At 41.6% G+C, this 25,369-nt stretch overlaps 1 protein-coding gene across 1 annotated transcript in view; it reads left to right on the top strand.

Annotated features, from left to right (window-relative positions):
- ADAMTSL1 (ADAMTS like 1) overlaps nt 1-25,369 on the top strand; it is a 371,558-nt gene that overhangs the window by 271,423 nt on the left and 74,766 nt on the right. Inside the window, exons 17-19 of the mRNA XM_036739597.1 lie at nt 2,187-2,366; nt 7,566-7,719; nt 8,908-10,039. Of these exons, the coding sequence (XP_036595492.1) occupies nt 2,187-2,366; nt 7,566-7,719; nt 8,908-10,039 (1,466 nt within the window). The remainder of the gene's footprint in view (nt 1-2,186; nt 2,367-7,565; nt 7,720-8,907; nt 10,040-25,369) is intronic.

The raw sequence follows: 25,369 nt of genomic DNA on the forward strand, positions 1-25,369 counted from the left end.
TCTCCAAATCCAGTGTTAACTACCATATCACACCAACTTCACTATTTTATATCTCCACACCAGAGGAGAAATAATTCTTTTCACCCATTCCTCAATCTGAATGGCAAACCTGAACCTCCTTTGGCCTTTGCAGAAAGCGTTTAAACTTTTGGATCGGAGAGTTTTATTTGGTCTCGTTTAGTCCCTTCCTCCCCCTCAACCCCCTTTCCCTTTATCTTTTGTGTTTATTCAGATTAAGTTGAAGTCCTTCTGCCTCCCAAGGCATTTGGAAAGAGAAAACATCAGTCCTCAAGCAGAGAAAAAAATCTTAGATTAGACTTGACTGATGATGTACCCAAGATGGCTGTCAGACAATGTAAACAAGCTGCTAACGTTGGATGGCTTAGTCCCACTTGCGGAGAATTCTACACAATTATACGTAAAAGATTAAAAGAACAGAAGTTTGGTTATAGGTTTGATTTGAGGTTCAGGGTAATAATGATTGTTGTAAATTAACCATTGCCCTTCTCACGTTCTCATGACAGAGCAAATATTTGTGCACCATAGCAAAAGTCCCCCAGTGTTGGTTGTGACAAATGTCTTCTTCCAACACTGTGGTAACTCCCTATGGTATCTAGTATGATAAATATACATGGTAGTTTTGTCCCTCCCATTTCTCTTTCTGTTCCAAGTAATATGGTAATGACGCATCTTTTATAGCCCACAACAAGATAAAATAATCAATATTTTTTAAAAACCACAATAGATATTAATTCAGTAGCTACCGTATACATCTAGCACTGTATGTGGCTCATTGGTGGAGGGCATGAAATAAATATCCTCCACCCTCATGGTGTTTGCTCTTTAAATTCTGCCATGGATGGGGAACCTGCAACCGCAAGGCCACATGTGGCCCTCCAGGCCCTCAAGTGCGGCCCTTTGATTGAATCTAAACTTCACAGAACACATCCTTTTATCTATTTTATTTATTAGTCATCCATGTTTGGCACCCTAGACCAACCAAATATCTAGACTGATGCATTGTAATTTGCATTGGGTGGGATGTTTGACCTTGTGTAGAAACAACCCAATTCTTCTAGTACAGATTTTATTAGGATTTGTTCTGTGAAGTTTGGATTCAGTCAAAGGGCCACACTTGAGGACCTAGAAGGCCACATGTGGCCTCAAGGCCCACGGGTTCCCTACCCCTGTTAAATCTAGCCCATATTCCTACCTCCAGGCAATTGCAGAAAGATGGGTAGTTGTATAAAGAAAGGACTCTGAGAAATAACACTCTCTAACATCCTTTCAAAGCTATCCCCCAGTGTCTAACTGGAAAATTTCTTCTATTAGCTAAATGTAATCTCTAGAGCTGCATTGTAAACCAATTTCATCCTCTCCTGTCCTCAGGAAAAGGAACAAGCACCTGGTTAGTATCTTCCTTACTTTAAAGGTTCTACCACAGTTGTATTGAGTTCACAGAATTTAGAGCAATTGCTAACAGGGAATGAACTGTGGGAAGATTTCCAAGCTGGTTCCCCCTACTCCCAAGAAGTTGGCAAGTATTCGGGTAAATTTTAGGACACACTTCAGCTATCCAGTTATTTGGAAAACTAATCACTTATGAGGTCAGCTAGAGTGTATAATCAGTTTATAGGAAGACCTAAGGGAGAATTGGTCATAAACAAGGCGGGGATGAATATGAGACTAGCCATTTGAAGATATTGGTATGACAACACCACAGTTACCCATAAGAAAGAGGAAAGAAAGCCTTGTAATAAAAATTTCCCCTTCATCCCACAAACTCCCTGTTAGCGATAGTCAGCCCCCCTCATTTACAGCAATGGCAGTGGCCCTGTCTTGCTCGTCTGGAAACAAGAAAGATGAATTTCACTCTCCATCATAAAAATGATTAATGCTCTATTATATTAACCTTTTAAACTGGTTGTTGTGGGTTGTCGCAAATCATCAGCTATAAGCAGCTTGGCAAGTTTTAAAGACTTCGGCAATTCCAACCTAGTTAAAAGAGGAATCAGGTTTTAAATTTTTTACTAATAAATGATTTCAAAGAAAGTGGAAAGAATTGAAGCCATTAACTAGTTCTCTTTCCCCCTCACCCCAGCACTGAAGAAGCCTTTACCCATCCCAGGGCACAATAAGAATTTAAATGGGCTCCTTCCTTAGCTCTCAAACCTTCTCCTTCCCAGTGTTCGAGGACCTGTGGAGGGGGTGTTCAGAAAAGAGATGTTCTTTGCAAACAACGCATGGCTGATGGAAGCTTCCTCGAGTTGCCGGAGACCTTTTGCTCGTCCCCAAGGCTCACCTCCCAGCAAGCCTGCAAGAATGAGGACTGTCCCCATGAATGGCTTCTCTCTGAGTGGACACAGGTAAGGAATTGAGCAGTGAAGAGTGAGGCAAAGCAGGCCCTGGGGGAAGCCACCTTCCCTAACATGCTGGAATCTGTAACAATTTATACCACACTCTGTAACTGTTATTTAACTAGGCTGTGGGGAACCAGCTCAGGCAGCCAGCCCTCACCTAACAATTGGAAGCATGTAATTGTAGCTGGCACCCTTGTAGAGCAAAGCGGATTCATGTTTGGGAATGTGGCTCCCCCTGGGACACTGGGTCTCTGCTCCCTGCCTCCAGCTATTTTTGGTCTCTTCTCAGGGGGTCAAGGCCGCTCTGGCTCTTTCTCTCACAAACTATAGTACAATGAAGAAAACAATTTATTTCAAGGAGAAGCCAAAAGTGATCCTGCTCCTCTTCTGTCAGTTTCCTGGCTCCAGAAGCCCAGCATCTTCCCAGCCAAAAACTGTTCTGTTTTGTGTCTTTTCCCCCCTCCTGATCTCCTATATGTGGGCGATGGCTCAGATTAGCATCTGCCCTCAGAGATAGTGCATCCCCAAAGATAGCTGGATTTGGAATTAGAAGACCTAGGTTTGAGTCTCAGCCTTGCTTCTAAATTGCGGTGTGACCTTGGAAACATTATTTTTGCTTTTCTGGACGTTGGCTTCCTCACCTCTAAAATATGAGTGGTGGATTAGATGATTACTAATGTCCTTTCAGCAAATTCATTGTCTTTTCTGGCATTCTATGATTCTATGATCCCTGGTTTACCTTACCAAATCCCATTATGCGTTTAGCATCCATTAATTTAATTGAACCCATCTTAAGTCTGTTTGTATTTTCTGTCTTTGCTACTTCATAGGGGTAGTATTACCACATAACGTGAAATACAGAGACTCTTCCTGCTCTCTATGCCCGTGTGTTCACCATAGAGCTCTGCCCACGAATCTTTGTCTAAGAAGGCTGTCGCGGGGACCGAAATGTGCCCCTCTGGGTGTGCTAGAGCCAAAACTGAAATTTACCTCTTGCCTCTCATGCAGGTTTAGAGGATAATGCTTTTGCACTCCACCCTACCCCTTTGTACAATTTACAGCTCCTGGTGATCACAACTGATTGAACTACATTGCACTCAGCCACTTGGATACCCAAAGTGGACAACTTCTCTGTAAATTAAGATGCCAGCTCTTTGAAAATTCGTCCCCAGGCCCTCTTGGGAAATTGGTTTCTTATTCTAGTGCCAATGGGAGTCAGCATGCTCTTGGCTTTGCCCCCATTGCATTCTATATGCTGATGCCTGCTAAGGGGAATAGAACCCAGCTTTCCCCCAACAATGCCAAATAACTGTTCATTTCCAAGGATTTATAATTTGGCTATAAAATCTCCTTCTAGGGCAACTTCATCCCCAAGGTCCTCAGGAAGGAGAAAACAACTTTTTTTCATGTATAAAACATTATTTGATCTAGGTTACTTACTGAAGGAAATCTATGTGCACGTTTACATGTGTGAGTGAATGTCCTTTTCTGGAATGTCTTTTAATAGCTGAAAAGTCATAATATTCTTAAATATAGGAAAATGAGGAAGGCCATGTCCCAGGAAGAAGTGGCAATATATTTGATGTTGGCTTGAGATGTAAGTATAATCTTAAAGCCGATTAGAAAAAGGTATTGCTTCTCTAAGCCATGAAGGAGGCCAAAGCAGGCCCTATGGAGTGCTTAGGGCTTGTTCAGACATCAAAAACACCAGGGTCATCCGCTACATCCCAAACCATCGCCAGTCATCTTGACTTTTGTCTTGCCACTGGACTTTGATGACTGTGGAAGACAGAGTGAGGCTGAAGACTTTGTGCCACTCTGCCTCACTTTCCAATTCATGCATAAGGCAAGACATCACCCTGTGATGTCATTGGTCCTCTTCAAAAACGAAGGACAAACAACAACCGGGGTTGGTCTTATATCAGCAGAAGAGTCACAATGAGACCTGGCTATGTTTTCACTGTCTATTGGTATCCCTGGAGTTAACAGGATTTGGAGCAAAATAGATATTAGGCAATTCGGAAGAAATTGCTGGTATTTGGCATTAAAATTTATCACAGACCTGCATGTTACAGAGAAAAAGAAAAGTCATACTATTCTGAGCTTCTATCAGGTTAAGCAGCATTCAGAATACATTATTTTTATTCCCCTGCTTCTGTTGATCTGTATGAGGAGACAAGAAAAGATAAGGAACATGAGTAGCTAAAATGTGCTGGCTGCCCAGAAGCAGGTCCACCACCCTTGCTGCCTACGCCACCTTCAACTAGTCCTGATGGGAACACCCTGAACTATATCATTTCAGAAGTCATACTTTCCAAGGAGCTGCTGACCACATGTAGGCAATACTCAGCCAAAAGAATGTTAGGAAGTTCTTGGTTGTCCAGTTTGATTAATGGAGATTCTGAAAGTGGAGGTGGGGGTAGGAAATGGAGTTATGATATCAGGAAATCAGTTCAGCTGAATGGAACCTGGAGCCACACAAAAGCATTCCCTGTAGTGTAGAGAGATGTTTAAGACTCACTATCTTATCAGAACTGCTGCTTTCTTGGCCCTTTGAGATGAAATGTCACATCCACCCTTGAAAGCTATTATTCTGTGCTAGTAGGACAGGTTCATGCTCCAGTGGTTTTTTTTTCCTCTCTGGCCTTAGATATTTGGGTTAAATCTCATGGTTTATCACACAGAATCTATCTGACAAAGTAGCGAAGCCTGAGCCCCTCTTGGGTATTTCAACTAAAATTATTGGCAGATCTTATTCAAAGGGAAAGATGCTTTTTTAAACACATCCCTGAAAAAAAGTCATACTTCATTTTCTTAAAGTCAACTCTTTTTTTTTTTTACCAATTAAAATCCGTAAAGGAAAGGCTACCAAGAAAACATCTTTTAAAATCCTTTTGTGAAATTTTCCCCAAAAAATAAAGTTAAGAAAAATGTTTGCATTACAAGAGAGTTTAAGGATCATGGAATCTAATCCTTTCATTTTAAAGATGAGAAAACTGAGGCCTAGTTGATATAAATATGGCTTGCAGAGAGAGAATCCAGGCCTCCTAACTCTTCATCTAACAACATATTCCCCATTAAGTTATCTGATGTGCTTTTAGCACTAAAAATAAAAACTGGAGGTTAAGAGGGTTGATGTAGTTTATTTTTATCATGAGCTTTTTCCTCCTTTGGATGTGATGGAGTCATCTGCAAACAAAAAAAAAACTTAAGGAGAAGGTTCTTGACCTGGAAAAATTACCATCAGCTAACTAAAGTACGAGTTGTGAGTTCCACTATTGTCTCTGAAGTTTCTCCAGATTAAATTTCATAAAAGTTGGCAGCATAGATAACAGAGGATCAATTTGCTACTACAGGGTTTCCCAAAAGTCTTACTGCAGTTTTATGCTATTAAAATTATTTAGTACAATATATGCTTTTAAAGCTTAAAACTGCTCTAAGGCACTTGGGACACACTATATTTAAAAGTTGCTAAAAATTCGATGCTGAAGGTCTTAAAATGAACATTTATCAAGTCATCAGGAAAGAATGCACCACCACAGCTGCCATTGATGTATCACAGCATCTTAACTGACTTCCACATCTCTGATCCATCCTGTACACTACCCCCAGATTAATCTTCCTAAAACACCGTTTTCATTATGTCATACTATTCCACAAAAAAAGCCTTCAATAATTTCCAAATGGCTCCCCAAAATCAAGTACAAATTCCTTGATTTGGCTTCCACAATATGACCCCAATCTACATTTCTAGCTTTATCTCACACTCATAATCCTTTTGGTCAGATGTAAATTGTCAACCCATTGTTCTCACCCCACACTCACATGGCCCTTGTACTTTCACTTTTCCATGTCTTTATTTTCTTGTAGGGTTATAGTTTGCGTGTGTGTTCCGTTCTCTGTGTTTTCCTTTTTTCACCTCACCTGAAATTTTCTCCCTTTCTCTTCACCTAATACTGCCCAACTCAAGCTCCATTTCCACTGTGGATCAGAATGTAGGCAAGAACATAATAGTAGCAAGGAAGTGTAGAAAAGAGCAGGATATGTGGCAAGGAGATTCCTTAGGCAACAGTGAAGCTCATTGAGCCTCCCATTAGAACTCCCAAAAATAAACTGGCCACAAGTCAAGGCATCCTTGACCAGCATCACTTTGCAGCCCCTCAGCTTTATAAAACAGAGATTGCTTCATTCTTATTTAATTTACTATCATTTCTTCATGTGTGTGTATGTGTGTTCAAGGTACAGGGAGAGTGTTTTCTACTTTTTATTTTCACTTAATCTTTAAGATTTGGGCCATTGTTCTGCATTATCCAGATCTTTCTGAATCCCAACACTTGTAGCTGATTTGTTGGCTCTCCTTCCCAGCTTTGAGTCAACCAATACTTTGATAGGCATGGAAGCTATGATTTCACCTGTGCCATTGATAAAAATGTTTTACAGATTCCTGGGGCAAGCTATTAACTTCAGGTCCATAGCAATCCATGAATTACTACTCTTTAGGTCTGATCACTCAACTAGTTCTTAAGCTAAGTCTCAGCGATAGTGAAATCAACTTTTTCTCTTTGAATTCATGTCTTATGTTTATTATTCATATTGTGTGCATTTGCATAAAAACACCTGAGGCCAAAGAGTATCACTCCATTCCTCATCTTCTGTGAAGTATGCCGGGTCCTCTCCAGGGACATTGTTCTTCCTATATCATATGCTCTGGTTTGGCAGATGTATGAAAGCAATGTTCTCCTTCCCTTTCATTTTGAGTTAAGACTTCTTAAATATTTTTCTAGACAAATATATTTCACCAGCCATCATTAGAGAAACTCCATCCCTTGCCATAATTCCTATATCTGAATTGTTGATTAATACTAGAATGTACCAGCCTTTTTGGGCTAAGTTTGAAATTTGTATGCTGGATTGCTTAACCTTTGAAAAGTTTGATCAATGCCCCAAGCTGAGTTGACCTCTATTAGAGGGATAAAATCAACTTTCTACAACTTATTCTGTTATTCTAAATACATGTGATAAAGTTTTGTTATACTGTGGGCCCAAGTGTTCCCTCTGTACAAAATGATCATTTTTTGGGTTCTTTTATTGACTTCTTCAGGCAGGCCCCTTATATTTTCATTGATTTGAGAGGCACTTGCCAAGATCTTGTACACTAATGTTCCTCCTTTAACATGGACTGCCTGGTTTCTCTTTCTTTAATAGTGTTCCACGAGCTGTGGAGAGGGCACCCAGACTCGGAGCGCCATTTGCCGAAAGATCCTGAAATCTGGAGAGTCAGTCATCGTCAACTCTTCCCTGTGCCCACCATTGCCTTTCTCCTCCTCCATCCAGCCCTGCATGCTAGCAGCCTGTGCAAGTGAGTATGACGAGCTCCAGAGATGGGAAGAATGGAACTCAGGAAGCCTCACCTCCCTAGAAGGCTACTTCCCTTTTCTTAGGGAAGGCTTCAGGCTGCTATTGATGCCTCAGAGCTCTGCTAAGGCTTTTGCTGGCCACCTGACTGATGGTCAGGTTGGAAGGAAAGGAGTCCTGACTTCCCATGGGCAGAGGGGGTTCTCTTCTCCCTTAGAAAAATGGTTTGCAGAGGTTGGGGGAAAAGTTCACTTGTCTGGCATACAGAGACCTGGAAGCTGGAGGTAGCATATAACTAATGAAGTCTAATATTGTCCACCCTGGGGTTTTAAATCACCTCCAAACAGATTTGCTCTGTTTAATATTAATCCCTGAGGTTATAACACTTTGGGGCTCTCGCCACCATACGCATTAGGGCCCTGGTGCTTTGCAGGGCCCACATGGTAAATTTTTAACAAGGGGAACTCTCCTTCCCTTTTGTCCTCTCCCTCTATTTATTAAACCAAATTCTTTATTCAAATGCCTTTAACAAGGGGAACAGCATTTCCCCTGAGCTTCCCCCTCCTCAGTCCCCGGTCCCTGTGCTTTGGCTTCTAATGACATGGAACCACACAGCAGGGTGATAGGCATCCTGCTCAATTGCACCTTGTTAGTTCTTACGTTTTTATTGTGGCGGCTTGATGTTCAACAGCTGGTAGCCGGTGGCGCCCATAAAACGTAACGCGTGAAACGACTGCCCAGGCCAAAGTAAACTGCCAGAGTCCTCACTTTTCTAACCTCTGTCTCTCCTCTCTTTCCTCCTCCTCTTCCTCCTTCTCTTTCCTCTCACACCTTTGAAATCTGCTCATTTGACAACTAATCAAATGCTACTGTCACATTCTTATATAATTCCACCGTATCTTTCCTCCCCGCTTATACCATTATTTACTTTTTCATGTATATATGTGTTATCTCCTTAACTACATTGTGACCACCTCCTCCCTTCATCTTCTTCTCTCCTGCCTTTGTCTTTCCCATTTTCTGCCTCCTCTTCCTCTTTGTCCTTCTCCTTATGTTCTTTCTCCTTTTACTCCTCCTTCCTGTCCTCTCTTCTCAGCCTTCCCCCTCTCACGCTCCTCAAACTCTATTTTTATGGTACCGCCTTTTTTTTTTTTTTTTTTTTTTTTACCAAATACCATTGGTTCCATTTCAGGGCCCGGTCGCCTGTCTCAAAAGCACAGTCCTCACATTACGGCCATCAGGAAGATCTATATTCAAACCCGGAAACAAAGGAAGCTACACTTTGTGGTGGGAGGCTTTGCCTACTTGCTTCCCAAGACTTCCGTGGTCCTCAGGTGCCCCACACGGAGGTTCCGAAAGCCTCTCATCACCTGGGAGAAGGATGGCCGGCACCTCTCCAGCTCCGCCCATATCACAGTGGCCCCCTTTGGCTACCTGAAGATACATCGTCTTAAGCCCTCAGACACAGGCACCTACACCTGCTCTGCAGGACCAGCTCAGGAACATTTTGTGATTAAGCTCATTGGGGGCAACCGTAAGCTTCTGGCCAGACCCTTGGGACTGAGGGGAGAGGAGGAGGTGCCCCCAGTGAGGAAGAACAGCCCAAATGAGGCCCTGCGCACCCAGGAGAAGCACCAAAATGGAATTTTTTTCAATGGCAGTAAGGCTGAAAAGCGGGCCCCCGCAGTTGACCCAGGAAGCCGCTATGATGAAATCGTCTCCAGGCTGCTGGAGCAGAGGGGTTGGCCTGGAGAGCTATTCACCTCTTGGGAGGCCCAGGACTCTACAGAGAGGAACATCTCCTCAGAGGAAGACCAGAATCCAGAGCAAGCCCTTCTCCACCTGCCCTTCACCATGGTAACCGAGCAGCAGCGGCTCGATGACCTCCTCCGGAACATCTCTCAACAGCCTGAGGAGCTTCAAGACCTATATAGCAAACACTTGGTGGCCCAGCTGGCGAGGGAAATCTTCAGAACTCACCTAGAGCATCAAGACCCACTCCTTAAGTCCACAGAGGGAAGAGTCCACCCAGTGGCTATCCCTCCCCACAAACATGTGTCTGGATTCAGCAGCTCCCTCCGCGTCTCCTCTCCAGGCTCCTCAGGAGAGGTGAGAAGTGGCCAACCCCACAGGAAGCCAGTGATACTGAGGAAGATCTCAGCTGCCCAGCAGCTTTCAGCCTCTGAGGTGGTCACACACCTTGGGCAGACTGTAGCCCTTGCCAGCGGGACACTGAGTGTCCTTCTGCACTGCGAAGCTGTGGGAAATCCGAAGCCTACTATCACCTGGGCCAGGAATGGGGAAGAGGTGCAGTACAGTGACAGGTGAGTTCTGCTTTTTAGACAAGAAAGTGGTAGGGGGAGAGGAGTGCCACCACCACCCCCTCCTCCCCAGCCTCTCCTTTCACACTTTCTTCTGCATTGAGGTATTTTCCAGGGCAGAGCGTCAAGAATTGAGCTCAATAGGAACATCCAGCTTTCAGTCCTTCCTATATCTGACAGGCTGCTTGAATTGAAGCTGGTTATTTAATTTACATAAGCCTCGGTTTTCCTTTCTCCAAAGTGACGATAATGCTGCCTGCCTTTGCTTTACCCTACAGGACAACAGAGATTAAGGAAATGCTTTCTTTAAAGTACTTTGAACTTTTTTATCTTTGTCAGAAAGATATTATGCAAATCGTGGCTATTATTACATTAGCATTTTAGTACATGGACCATTCAAAAGCTTGGGATCCAACACAAGGTGTTTCTGTGTGTGTGGTCTGACAAGGCTTTCCAGGAATGCACACACACCTGGCTTTGCAGTTGACCTGATGCTATGACTAAACATTGCTGTATTTGGCCCAGCTATTATAGCCTGCAAAATGTCATTGCACCTCTCTTGGTAGGTCCATTTAAATAGAGTGGTAGTGATGGCTGTCACTCAACCAACGTCATGAGATCATATGATTTACAGCTAGAAGATTCTTAAAGATTTGATCCAACCCTTTCATTCTATAAGAGGGGAAACTGAGACCCAGATAACTTAAGTGACCTATCCAAGGTAACACAGATAGCAAGTAGCAGAACCTGGATTTAAGGGACCTAGTCCAACCTCCCCGCCACCACCTCCCATTTTCTAGGTAAGAAAACGCAATCCCTAATTGCTGAAGTGCCTTATCACATGTCACCCAGATGGTAATTAATAGATTCAGGGTTTGAATTCACATCATCTGACTTCAGCTCTATTTCGGCTAAGTCGCTAACACTTTAAAAACCTTTAAAGATTTTAAACTACTCAGATCAAAGGAGGCTAACAGGATCAAAGAGTACAAGTCCAATAATTTGTCACTCTCACAAGTCTATGGTTGAAAAGGGACATAAACAAAATTTATCTTTAAAATAGAAAATGTTTGAATAGAATAAACCCGGATTTGTTTGCCAAATCTCACAATACTAAGACAAGACATGATGCCTTCTGGAGATAAAAAGTAAGAAAATATTTGGGCAAATAGGATAAAATGCTTCTTAATAAAATGTGTCAGATCCCACTTCTTATGCTTACAACCTATGTGACCTTGGGCAGCTCACGAATGACTCACTAATAACTCTGTGAGCCTTGCTGTTGTCATTGTTTTTAATCTATAAAAATAAGAGGGTTAGACTACATGGCATCTGAAGTTCCTTCCAGCTCTAAATCTACGATCCTATGATTCTATGAACTATATTCTCTCTAGAAGGCCAAGGTTAAAATCCGTTTATGTCAGGAAGACTTATCTTTGTGAGTTTAAGTCCAGCCTCAGACATTTACTAGCTGTGTGACCCTGGGCAAGTCACTTAATTCTCCTTGCCTCAGTTTCCTTATCTGTAAAATGAGCTACAGAAGAAAATGGCAAACCACTCCAGTATCTTTGCCATGAAAACCCCAAATGGGGTCACAGGTAGTTGGACACAACTGAAAAATGACTGAGAAATGTTATTTGGGAAAGAGAGCTCTGGGAATCTTTTGTCTTGGTCTTTAAATATTAGCACTAATAACTGGCACATAGTATCGCATAAACTTGCTGATTAGTTGGTTGGTTTGTTGTTACTGGGAGGGCACAGATGGTCTGGTTCTAGAAGTATATCACAGGGAGTTTTAAGTGGAGTGGGGTGGAGTGATTTAGAGGCTTGGTAGCAATGAGCTCTGGGCACCTGGAGGGCAGCATAAGAGCGCCATAAAAATGAAAGCCAAGATTGAGACTTAACTAGTGAGGCATGTAAACCATATATCCAATTGGTGGTGACAGTGATGCTTAAAGGAAACAGTGCCCAACTATGGTTAGGCTTCCTAATTTTCCCCGAATCCAGCTTTAACCAACTCTTTCTACTCCAGATAGTGGGACAAGGGTGACAAGTAAGCTTGTCCTGCTTTGCTGATTCATGGAACGAAAAGTATTCCATTTCTCTTGGCTGGAGTGAGAAATATGGCTGAAGATCAGCTTGCTGGACTGTTTTTCAAGCCTGAGTTGAAAAACAAAAACAAAAAAAGGATAAGCCCACACTAACCATGAAAAGCCCAGAGCTGCCATTGGTACCACTACATGAGAGAATGGGGCATGGGGCGCGTACCCTGTTTTGTGCTGGATTTCATGGCTTGTCATCATTAGTGTGCCTAGTAGTGGTTCCAAAATGCTTATTTATTTTCAAACTGCTTTCACAGAGGAAGTGCTGAAATGCCTAGGGTTGCGTTTCAGTTGGTCTGTTTTTGGTTAGTGTCCAAACCCGTCTTTCTCTTGGAGTCTCTGGGCTACAGCACCAGCTTTGTCTATAGGGCTTATAAAAAGTAAAGTAAAAATAACCCAAGGCCTAATCACAAGTGAAATCCTGTTTGGGGAGATGACAAAATGATGGAGATCTTGGCTCTTAAGCCACTGGAAGTTTTATGTAAAAGAATTGAGCTTTCTGAGCCACTCATGTCAGTAGACGTAATGACCTTCCAATTTCTATAATTTCCCACTGGAGAAAAATCTGCACAATTTTCAGAAGTCCCAACATTTCTATTTTAGCTAACAGCTTAGGGTAGGAGAAATAGTGCTGGACTTGTAGTCAGGTGGGTTCAAATCCTACATTTCCTAATTGTGTGACCTGAAGAAATTTACTTCTCTTCTTGGGATTTGGGTTTCCTTACCTATAACATAAGCGTAATATTATTTGTCTCACCTACCTCACAAGTTTATCGTGGGGCTCAAATGATATAATATATGTAAGGTACTATGTAAATGTGGAAGTGCTACATTCTTATATTCCAGTTATGGTAGTACAGGGCTAGGTTATCATTGCCCTCACTCAATGCCAAATAAACCAGTATCAGCTAATGTGCCAATCCAAGGATAATAAGACTTGGATGAGGGATGGGGAAGGAGAGAAGGTTCTGTGAGAGAGGTAGCACTGAGTTCACCTTGTAGAGAGAACCTGAATTAATGGAGGGAGTGAGGAGTCCATTTCAGACATGGAGGATGATGTGACCAAGGAACCGAGACAGAAGAAAGCAAGACAAGAACAAGAGATGGAGGAAAGTTCAGTCTGGCTGAAAGATAGAGCTATAGAGTATGGGAATGGGAATCGAACGTTATTCAAATACTTAATTATCCAGCTTGTGGATTATCTGGATTTACTATTTCCCCCGTCTCCTTTCATTTATTGGTCTTTTTGAGTTCAATAGGAGAATAAGCAGGAAAATAGGAGAAAAGGTGAAACTGAAGTAAGAATTATGTACTTGTTAATAGTCCTGATGATAGATTTGGTGGAAGAGGAAGTTCTGCTTGCTAGCAAGGTATTTCTGGATTGTGAATTTCATTTTTCCGTGCTCCGCCTGCCTGCCTCCCTCCCCTCCAAACACTGCCATTAGCGCTGGAAATTGAGCATTGGCTGTATTTTGCACATACTTGGGCTTGGGTTTTGGAAAAGGACAGACTATTCAAATGTGTGCTGCTGTAGTTGGAGTAGCAGTTAACAAAAGTCTGCTGCCAGAGCTTCTGAATAGGTTATAGAGGGGAGGTTATAACAACTTAGGTCTGGTCATCTGGTTCAGCCCAAGAAGAAAACAATCCAGCTTGAAGTTCCATTCTATTCTTGGCATAGTTGTCAGGGCTTACAAGGGCATCATGCCCCATGGGAAACGTGACCATCTTAATAATAATAATCATAACTCTTATTACAAAGTACTTTTTGACTCCCAGTAGCCCTGCGAGGTAGGGAGCTTAGAATTGGGCTTAATTAGTATTAAATTGCAACCCAATTGAATTGTACTTGCTTTCGCAGCTGCATTGCTTTGGATTTCACGGGGTTTGTTGTACTGGTGTTCCCCATAAAGTCCATCCCTGGTGTTGCCCCCTCCTTCCAGTGGGATGAATTAGATGGTGTGTTCTTACAGTGTTATTGTAAGAGTGTCCTTAGGTCTGATTGGCTTGAAAAGTCAATATAACTCTCAGACACCACTTACATCCAGGGAAAGTTTTATCTATGGGCACTTGTCCAGAAAATGCCAAAGAAAAAATTTGATTTTTTTGTTAATGGATAGAATTCAACTTCCTATTTCCAGTCATTTTATTAGAGAATAAGTCAGTTTAGTTCAACAGAAGTTTAAGCACTTAACTATCTATGATACTGGACTGAGGCCTAGGGTTAGAAAGAACAAAAAGGATACAATTCCTACTTTCGAGGAACTTAGAATTTAAGCGGGAAATATGACAGTTAACCAAACCAGGTAAGTAGTATGTGATAGGGCAAAGGAAAACCAAGCAAAGCTCTATGAAAAGTTTACTGGGAGACAGAACATTTGATATAACCAATGTGTCCCCTTTTCCAGCATCATACCATAAAGCTGTACCCACCCTCCAACCCCTGACCCAGCTGTCTCCAAAAATGCCCCAATGGAAAAATACCTATCCAACATTACCATAGGAAGAAGAGGGGAAGGTTTATTTTAATTTGTTTTAAATCCATACTCCCATATCCCTTGCTTTTTATGTTTTAGAATACTTGTCCGAGGTATGGGGCTGCGATGGGTCTCTAAGCTACATAGGCAGAGTCAACCTAAGTCTGTCTGTTATTACCACACCTCAAAGGAATCCTAAGGTTCCATGAAACTAAGTTTGAAAAACATTACGCTTAGGTGTCTCCCACCTTTCCCATTCTAAAGTAACCTTTGGAGAAATGCCTTTATTAGTTGACTTTTGTTTTGCAGGATTCCCTGTTGAAAAAAAGGAGAAAAAAAACAAACCAGTGGGATCGCACAGTTCTGGATTAAGCATAAATTAGTATTGAGTACTTCAGACAAACAATTAGGCTTCTATTTTATGGGGTTTTTAATTTTTATTTAGATGCACCTGTTTTAGTGAATGCTTTCTCCGGTATCATTGGTTCTGAAGAGTCCATAGTGTATGTTTGTGTTTAGAAAAAGAATCTCCATCAATGACCTACCCCAAGAAAAAACTATACTAAACTTTTGCTTGGTTTAATGGTCATTATCCATTTCTTCATAGATAAAACAGGCACTTATTAAGTGAGTACTATTTAAAATGAATTAGGATGGATGTTATTTATGAACACTGAAAATATATCAGGTCTTTCTTCTTTATGGCATTCTCCCCTCTAACCAGAATCCAGGTGAACACATAAAAGCTTCTATTGGGATCTGTTACCATATGATCCAAAGTGCTGGAAGGAGGCCTCATTGGTTATCTGTGCCAACCTGTTCGTTTTACTGATGAGGAAACTGGAAACCAGAGAAGTCACTTAATCTCTGCCCAAGGTTGTACAGGTAGTGGGTGCGAAAGTTTTGATTTGTCCCCATTTCTTCAGACTCCCAATCTGGCATTTTTTCCACTGTACCATTTGCCTCCTTCCTAAACATAAATCCCTCCCATGTCAAGCATGAACACAATGAATAACATAAATTAGAATGTCTTTGATGATACTACATTTAAACCACTTTCAGAACTACCGCCATCAGGAATCGGCTAAGGATCTAGTTTTACATGTTTTATAAGAGAGAATGGTATAGTAGATATCTGTCTTGAGATCAAAGGGACCCAGGTTCACAGTCTACTTTCAACACATACTAGCTATGTGACCACAAGAAGTCACTTGAGGCCTCAGTGCCCCATTGGGGCAGAAAAATTCCTGATCTGCATTAATTAGGAGTAATACCTTACATAACTAGTATGCATGACCTTTAGGACATAGAACAAGTGGCATAAAATGTTTTTTTTAATTTTTTATGTATATCATCTTTATTGTAAAAAAACCAAGGACATTAATATGTTACATAAGTTAAAGTTAGCAATATGGAACAGATTTATATAACCATTTTTTGTATGGTACCAGCTCTACCATATAATATCTATGTGACCTTGGACAAGTCACACCTCTCAGCATAAAATGTGAGGAATAAGGATTCATAGATCCAGAAGGAGCTGGCTAGGATGTAGTCACGTATACTAGTGTAGAGACAACAACACTGGCACACCCAGGATGGCTGCTGGCACAGGTTCTTAGATCCTGCTTTACTAGGAAAGATAGCTTTCAAAGGGGTCAACAGTCTTACTTTTAATTACATTCACTAGTTCAGGGGAAAAGTCAGCACCTTGAACATCAGAGAAAAACAGAGAAAATAGAAGCAGAGAAATTAGCATAAAGACCAACAGACAGAGCTCTTAACTGCCTGAACCAAAGCAATATTGCTATACACTTTACATGCATCACTGGATCAAGAGAGCCTTTACATCTGAGCAGTCAGGGAGCTCTGAACGTACAGCTACTCCGAGTCTCCACCAGGGAATCATAAGATCCTTCTCGTAAGCAAACCCCCAAAGCAAAATACCAACTCAGAGTGTATATAGATAGATAGATATAGATATATGTATATACATATATATATATGTGTGTATATACATATATGTACTTCTCAGAGCCAGAACACATCCCAACCCTCATGACTCAGTGCCTAATTAGAACAAAAAGGTATGCAAGCCTCCCCTAAGCAAGCTTCCCTTAATGGGCTCCACATGAGGCCTATTAATGGGGGGGAAGATCTTATATCCCATGAACATTACAACTAGGAAGTTAAGAGTGGGAGCTTCTGGAGTGTCTTATTTTAACCAATTATTCTTACTAACTAAGTACCAAGCACAGTTTATTTGCACCTCCTGAAAGAATGAATTTACTGTACTCCTCCCAAAGCCTTCCTTTATGGAGGGTTCACAAGCTTCCTGATAACTGCGTTTTCTATCAACAGCTCTGCTGGGCTTCAAGTCCATGAAACACCATGTTCCTGCATCAGGTACCCCCTGCTTCCCCACCTCTTCATTTTCCTTTTGTGTATTGTCTTCCCCCATCAGACTGTAAGATCCTTGAGGTCAAGGACTATCTCTTTTTCTTGTTTATGTACTCAGAGCTTAGTTCAGTGCCTAGTACATAGTAGGCTCTTAATAAATGTTTACTGAATTGAAAAGTGTACTTTCAGTTCTCCCTTTGTTTTGGCACCCTAGAGCAAAGCCCTGGTTAAACCTGTCATTAGACCTCTGATTGAGGTGACTATGTCCCCCATTCAGGAGATTTATACTGATGAAATCACAGATTGGGAGAGAAATGGAGGAATCCTAGATGACCTTAATTTTTTTATTCTAGAATTAGACACCAAATAAAATGGTATTTCATATACAAAGCAAAACAGAAAAAAGATTCCAGGGGCAGCCACAAATCTGCACCACATACATCTTGCTTCTCCCTCCAAGTATACAAGTTCAACCTGTAATTTTCAAAGAGATTCTACTTGTCTGTTTCCTACTGACCATAATTCTATACTCTTCTATGCATTTTTGAAATGTTCCAATGACCCAATTTTCTTATTTCTCTTTCTATAACCCTACCACTTATACCTCCTCATTCAACTCCCATCACCCCTCCATTGAAAGAGAAAACAAAGCATTTATATCATATATGCATAGCCAAGCAAAATAAGACCCCACATTCTCCATGTCTAAAAATACATGTTCATTTTGAACCTCAAATTCATCACCTCACTTTCAAGAGGTAGGTAACATATTTCCTCACTAATCCTTTGGAATTTTGGTTGGTCATTACATTATCACAGTTCTTATGCCTTTGTAGGTATTTTCCTTTACAGTTGCTGTTGTTGTATGACATATTCTTTGTGTTCCACTCACGGAATTGTGCATCAGTTCATACAAGTCTTCCCAGGTTTATCTCAGGTGATTTCTTAAAGGATATGATGGAAAGTACCTAGAAAATAACTTTTATTAAGAATCAGTAACCTAGATCCAGGCAGAAAGACATGAAACTTCATTGCTTGCAATCTTTGAGGGGATTTCTTTTCTAGTATGCACGAATAATTCTGTAGATTCAAGATACTGATACCTATTTAAAAAAAAGTTTTGGATAAGTTTCCTCAGTGATGGCAAAGCCGTATGCAATAGGAGGTAAATTAAGAATATGAATGGAAAACAGGCTTCAGATCAAGCTACAAAGTGGCCATACATGGAAACTTCTCGGGATGGAAGGGAGTGTCCAATGGGAAATGCCTAGAGGGTCAGTTTTTTAACTACACTTGCCAGCGATGTTGCATGTGAAAGTCATAGGCAAATGCAAAAAGATTTCCAAGTTTCATGATAAAATGAACACCAGCTTCAAAATCATGTGGCTTGTTTTGAACTGTAGAAATACATGTAAAGGAGACAAATTTATTTCACAGTTGAAAATATAAAATTATAGAATCATGGAATCCCGGTGTTGGAAGGAACCTGAGAGGTCAGTTAGTCCAACCCATACCTGAACAGGAGTTTCCTTAGAGAGGGAAAAAGGAATTATTCTCATGACTGTAAAAAGCACAGGTTTGGGAGTCAGGAGTCTTGGATTCAAATTCTTCCATGTGGCAAAGGATAAGTCATTCTCCCTTGGCAAACTCTGCTCATCTGTAAAATGGGGTGGCTGGACTACATGATCTCTAAGGTCTTCTCCAGCTCTAAATCCTGTGATTTCCTATGACAGAGCAATAGGGGAACTAGACACCATGAAAAGGGCTTGGAGTTGAAGAAGAGATCCCTGAAATTAGTAAGTTCTTTCAAGGTATGCAGTAGCATCAAAGAATAGATACACCAAGAAGAGTGGAGCTAAGGCTTCATACAGAACACAATTTGAGTCACTATCCCATGGTCAACCCATCAGGATCATGAAGAAGAAGGATTTTTTAAAGCCATTCAATATGTCTTGCTGTAAAAGAGGGCCCCGTATGGCAACACTACAGAAGGTTTTGATAAAGGGGTCAACACTTTTAATGCTGGCAAGTGGGACACAATGAGCGAGGTAAGCTCTGAAAGGTAAATAGAAAAGCCAGGCCAAACTATTTTAGGCAAAGGGCAGTCATGTGGATCGATTTACCAGCTACACTGATGAAGCCACATGTAGTAATGAATTCAAGATCTAACTAGATGTATTTTTTGGAGCAAAGGGAGCCAAGAAGAAAGGCAAAAAAAAGCCTGAAGACAGGATTAAGATAAATTAAAGAGAGTGAATAATACTGGGTTGGATGGCCTTCTCCCATTCCCAAAATGTCTTCTTTTCTTAGACCTGGAACAGTTCCGAAGCATCGGGTGTTAAGTAACTTTTAGTCTGGCAATTGCATTAAAAATAGCAAAGGTTAAACTAAAGACAAGTTTCCCATGCTTACGGATGATGTGAAACTCTTCAGAAGCCTCAACATCTGCTCTAAGAAACCTCCACGCAAACCCCCAGCCTGCATGCCTTTGAGCTACTGCATTTTTTGGTTTCAGAAAAAACATTCTTGCTCCTAGAGGAGGGCGTCTCAAAGCACTCTTCCCTCCTCCAGCACCAAGAGACTGAAAACAAAAACGTTCTGGTTAGTGACTGAGCATTTCCTTAAGTAGCTACAAGCCATGCCACAAGCCAAAGGCCACTCAAAGAAAGCTAAACTCTTCACATCCCCACTAAGGCATCAATAGGTGGCCCAGACAGAGTCAATTCCCTGTGGTATTAAGATCCTTGTGGATTGCTGAAGCAAAAGCAGGCTTTTTTTCCCTAGAAAAGGATAGTGCCATATAAACTCCATGAATGAGTGAAAAAGCATTTATTGGAGCAGCTAGGTAGCACAGTGGATAGAGTACTGACCCTGGAGTCAGGAGGACCTGTTCAAATCCGACCTCAGACACTCACTAGCTGTGTGACCCTGGGCAAGTCATTTAACCCTGTGATTGCCTCAAAAAATAAGAGAGAAAGAAGCATTTTTAAGCATTTACTTTGTATAAGTCACAGTGTTAAATTAAAGCAAGATAGTCTTTGCTCTCAAGGAGGTTATATTCTAACAGGAAAGGTAATATTTATAGGTGTCAACCATGGGTTAGATGGTCAGGTCTTCCTGACTCCAGGCCCAGTGCTCTAACCACTGCACTACCAGACAGACTTTCCTTAAGCACAGTTCCAACATGTTGCTCTTCTACTCAATAAACTCCTATCGATCCCTATTGCCACTGGGACAAAATACTGAAGTCTCTGTTGGGCTTTTAAAATCCTTCAATATTTGGCCCCCACCTTCCTTTCAAACTTCACATAGCATTACTCCTCTTCCTGTACTCCAAGGTACAAACAAACTGGTTCTTCTTGCTGTTCTTTGTACACAGTGCTCTATCTCCCACCTCTTTGTCTTTGCACTGGCTGTGCCCAATGCCTAGAATGCACTGCACTCCCTTCCTCACCTTTACCTTGTACAATTCCTCACTTCCCTCCAAACTCAATTCAAATTCTACCGCGTATGTGAAGCTTTTCCTGATTTCTTGACATATATGTACGTGTTATCCTACCTGATAGAATATCAGGGGACAGTTTTGTTTTTGTCTTCACATCGTCAGGACTTAGCACAGGGCCCAGGATGTAGTAGATGCTTAATAAATGCTTATGGCTGCATAGTCGATGTAATAAATAGTTTTAGATGAATGAACGTTATCAGTTTGGCTCAACGTAAAAAATAATTCACCAGTACCTAGAGCTGTCCAAATGCGGAATGAGCTGCCTCAGGGTTAATGAGTTTCCCTTCGCTGAAGCTATGTTAAAAAAAAAAAGTGAGTGGAATGCAGATGATTCTTTATCGGGGAAGTCATAGTGAAATCACCTCCTCGCATCTATTTGTATGTACCTACGTGTCTGCGTGAAGTCTCCTTTCCTGCTCTACTACTCCCATTCTAGACCGACAGACAGAGCAGCAGGCTCACAGGAACAGAAACTGCAGGAATGAATAAGGAATATAGGGCAAGAGCTAACGGGTCTAGGGAGTAGGAGATCAGACCAGAGTGATGTGGTAAAGGAAGTTACCAGCCAAAAAGAGAGAGAGACAGCGCGCCACATCAAGGCCTTGGTACCTCAGTAGGCAATCTTCGTAAGTTGTGGAGGCTGAAAGAATGACCTCGTTACTGGGTGGCCAGTCCTCTGGTGACCACAGACACCCTCTCTGTATAGCTTTCAAGAACCTGGATTCAGCAGCAATCTTAACTTTCCTTGAGAGTATTAGATTATTTGGTGTCTATGAATAATGGTATTTTACTTTCTTATTCTCCCAGAGAAGAGATGGTATCAGTTCTTTGGTTGGCAAGTAGGAAGCTGTGCCAAGGTAAGAAGGTGGTCACTCACGGGGATATTTCAAACTACTATCTGAAGTGGAGCCAGATAGGGCAACCTTGCTACTTCTGTTCCAAACAGAAAGGGTAGAAGGGATTGCTAGAGGCTCAGGTGGTGCTTGAGGGGCAGTGGGAGAGAGTTGGAAGGGCTCTGGAGTCAGGCGTGAAATCCAAGTCCTTGCTTTACCTCTGAGAGCCTTTCTGTGCCTCAGTGTCCTTGTCTGCAAAATGGAGATTGTAAAGCTAGCACTACCTAATGGGCAGCGTTGTGAGGATATCATGGAAAGGCGAGTTACTCTTACACCCTTTTTCCAATAAAAAGTAGTCAATATTACATACGAGCTATGTTGTCATTTTAGAAATACTTAACCCTGAGAAATCTGAGAAGTAGATCAGAAGTGTGATCTCTCCCTCCTTCCCTTTATTTCCTAGCACTTTCATTTATTTAATACCAATTCGTTTGTATTAGGTATTATATTTAGGAAGAAAGGGAATATTAAATACTTACTCCATGCCAGGCCCCGGACTGAGAACTTTACAAATGTTATCTCATTTGCTTCTCAGAACAACCCTAAGAAGTAGGTGCTCTGGTTATCCCATTTTACAGCTGAGGAAACTGAGGCAAACAGAGGTGTAGTGATTTTCCCAGAGTTGCAGAGCTGGTATCTGAGGCTGGATTTGAGTTCAGGTCTTCCTGATTTCAGACCCAGTCCACTAACCACTGCACTACCTTGCCGCCTCTTTGTAGAGACGGCATAGAGCAGTGCGGGGCATCTAGGTGGCATGGTGGATAGAGCACTCGGCCTGGAGTCAGGAAGATCCAAGTTCAAATCCAGGCTCGGACACTTACTAGCTTGGGCAAGTGACTTAACCCCTGTTTGCCTCAGTTCCTCATCTGTAAAATGGAGAAGGAAATGGCAAACCATTCCAGCGTCTTTGCCAAGAAAACTCCATGGACGTGACCAAACAACAATAATAGAGGAGTGTGGTTAGAGGGCTGTCTTTGGAGTCCAGGGGATGCATGTTCAAGACCTGCCCCTCACAGGTGCCAGCTGTGTGACCCTGGATAAGTCACTTACCCCTTCATTGCATCCATTGCTTCCTCTGAGATCATAATTTAGAGGAATTGTCTGTGTCAGGGAGGGTATTAATAATAATTATGATCATGAGGTAGCACTTACATGGCATCTGCTATGTGTGTGCTAAGCCCTTTATAAATATCATCTCATTTGGTCCTCACAACAACCCTGTGAAGTAGGTGCTATTTTTATCCCCATTTTTCAGACGAGGAAACTGAGGCAGATAGTAATGAAGTGACTTTCCCAGGGTCACACAGCTACCAAGTGTCTGAGGCCACTTTTGAATTCAGGTCTCTATGCACTGGACCACCAGTTGCCTCAGATCACAAGACTTGACCTGCATATATCCCCAGGAGCCTTTTTTGGTCTTGTCTCATCTACCTCCACGCACCTTACCTAAAGAACAGTGATATTTGTGTGGACTAACGAAATCATCTGGATTCTTTTTCCCCTCTTAATGCCTGATCCTTGAGGACTCAAGTTGCCACAGAGAATATAGCCATGCCTTTTCTAGACTTGCTATCTGCCCCCTCCCCAGCATCTAGCACAGTAGGCATGTGACACCCCTCTTGCCCCATCTTCCATCCCCCTTCTCCTCTGATTTCATAAATTCCATCACAAAACCCCACAAAGTCTTTCTGGTTTTGCTTGGAAAGCAGCATAGTCTTTCTGCGCCTGTGCATCTGAAGTGGAAATCTGTCAGGTTTGTAACCCAAATATCAACTGAGAGAGTAGAGGTACCAATAAATTAAAATCCTGCCTTGTAGGAACTGTGTTAATGGAACAGTAATGACAAAAGTAGACAGAAACTTTTGTCCCCAGACTTTTCTCTGCCCCCAGATGAGAGCCTGAAGTAACCATCCACCATAGCCTCCTTTCCTTTCTTTTGTTTCCTAGAGACCCTGGAGTGTGAACTCTCAGGGAAACTACGATTCAGCTGGCAGCCTCCAAAGCTGTGATTTTCACTGTAGCAAAACTAGTCTCTTAGGCCCTGATGGGAGCAGATCATTTTTGCTATGCTCTTTTTGATCGAAGATAACATTTCCTATAGTTTTGCTATTATTCTTTCATTTTAAGTCATGTCCAACTCTCCATCACCCCATTTAGGGTTTTCTTGGCAGAGATACTGGAGTGATTTGACACTTCCTTCTCCAGGTCATTTTACACATAAGGAAACTGAGGCAAACAGGATTAAGTGACTTGCCCAGGGTCACATGGCTAGTAAATTTTTGAGGCCAGATTTTTTTTAGATCTTCCCAACTCCAGACCCAGCGCTCTTTGCACTATGCCACTTAGCTGCTGACTCCTCTCCATCTATAGACCCCCCCAAAGTCATATACCTAAGTAGATTTAGGGGAAAAGAAAAAATATATTTAAACAGAAAGAGCGCTGAGGCACACCCGTGTTTTAATCCTTTATACTATACCAAATAACTGTTAAGTGTCTATTGTATCCAAGCGCTGGACCAGACACTGAGACTATAAAGACAGAAATGGGAAAAATGCCTACCTTGAAGGATCTTACATTCTACTAGGGAATAAAACATGAAGAAATGAATGGATACAAGCTAATTTGAGGATAGAGAAAAGCACAAACAGTGAGGATTTCATGCAACTCTATAGGAAGAAGTACCTAAACTAATCCTTGAAAGAGGAACATAAAATGAAGAGGTGAGGAAGGCTGAGTTAGTGTAGGGTTTGTGTGCAGGGAAAGAAGGAAGTGGATGGGAAAGATGATGACAAACTTGGCAATTGATTACAGATGGGGATTTGTATGACTGTTGATCACAAGGAACAAGGAAAGAAGGGTTTGATGCTCTCTCATGGTCCTAAAAGGAGCCCCTTTCGCAGAGTAGAAAGAACGCTAGACGTGCAGCCAAGAATCCTGGGTTCTAATTCTGGTTCAGCCAGCAAAGCATTAGTGAAAAAGTACTGGACTTCTAATCTAGGGGATGTAGGTTTCAATGATATCCTTGATAGCTCTAAGCTGTGTGACCATGAGCAAGTCACATAATCTGTCTGAAACTTGTTTTACTTATCTGTGAAATGGGAGTAACTCCCTATACCACCTACTGTACAGCATTGTTTTGAGGAAAGTACTCTGTAAATTGCATAAATGTCATAAGTTATGTGAGAATTTCTGTTGTATGTTAATTATATGCATGACACATGTGAATGTAATATTGCATAATTATATATGCATTAATTATTACCACTAGCATTATTAGCTATACGAGAAGGGCAAATCACTTCAACTCTCTGGGGCTCTGTTTCCTCAGCTACAAAATAACTGGTGATACCCCATTTGGCTCTCTAACCCTATTCTAATGTGATAATACTTTGTATTCTCTGAATCATCACAAAGATTACAATTCAATGAAAATAAATAATAGAGATAAGGTTAGGGACTGGACCTGTGATTTCTTCCATAATGGGAACTGCCAATGAAGAAATCCCTTCTGTCGATGCAGACTGGTACCTTCTGTGGACTGTATGATCTTAAAGGGTACCATCACAAAATGGGAGTTTACATGACTTGCCCAACGTTGCATAGCCAGGATGGGTCAGAGGTCATCTTAGCTCTGTGGTCACCTCTCTAATCACCTATACCCCAAAGCGCAGAACCAGGAGAAACATGTTACAGAGAGACAGATTTAGACTCTATGTTAATAAAAAATACTTGCTAACAATTTGGGGTCTTCAAAAGTGGAAAGGGCTTCCTCAGAATGTTGTAAGGTTCTTATCATTTATGTTCTGTAAGTGGAAGCTAGAGCAGACATATAGTAAATTCCCACTCGGTTATTATGTGTTACTTGGATTAGACAAAGTGACCTCTAAGGTTCCTTCCTGTGCCAAGATTCCATGGCATGATTAATTCAAGTTCTATCTACACCACAGATTGTATAACCC

The sequence above is a fragment of the Trichosurus vulpecula genome, chromosome 9 (genome assembly GCF_011100635.1).
Source record: "Trichosurus vulpecula isolate mTriVul1 chromosome 9, mTriVul1.pri, whole genome shotgun sequence".
NCBI classification, from domain to species: Eukaryota; Metazoa; Chordata; class Mammalia; order Diprotodontia; family Phalangeridae; genus Trichosurus; species Trichosurus vulpecula.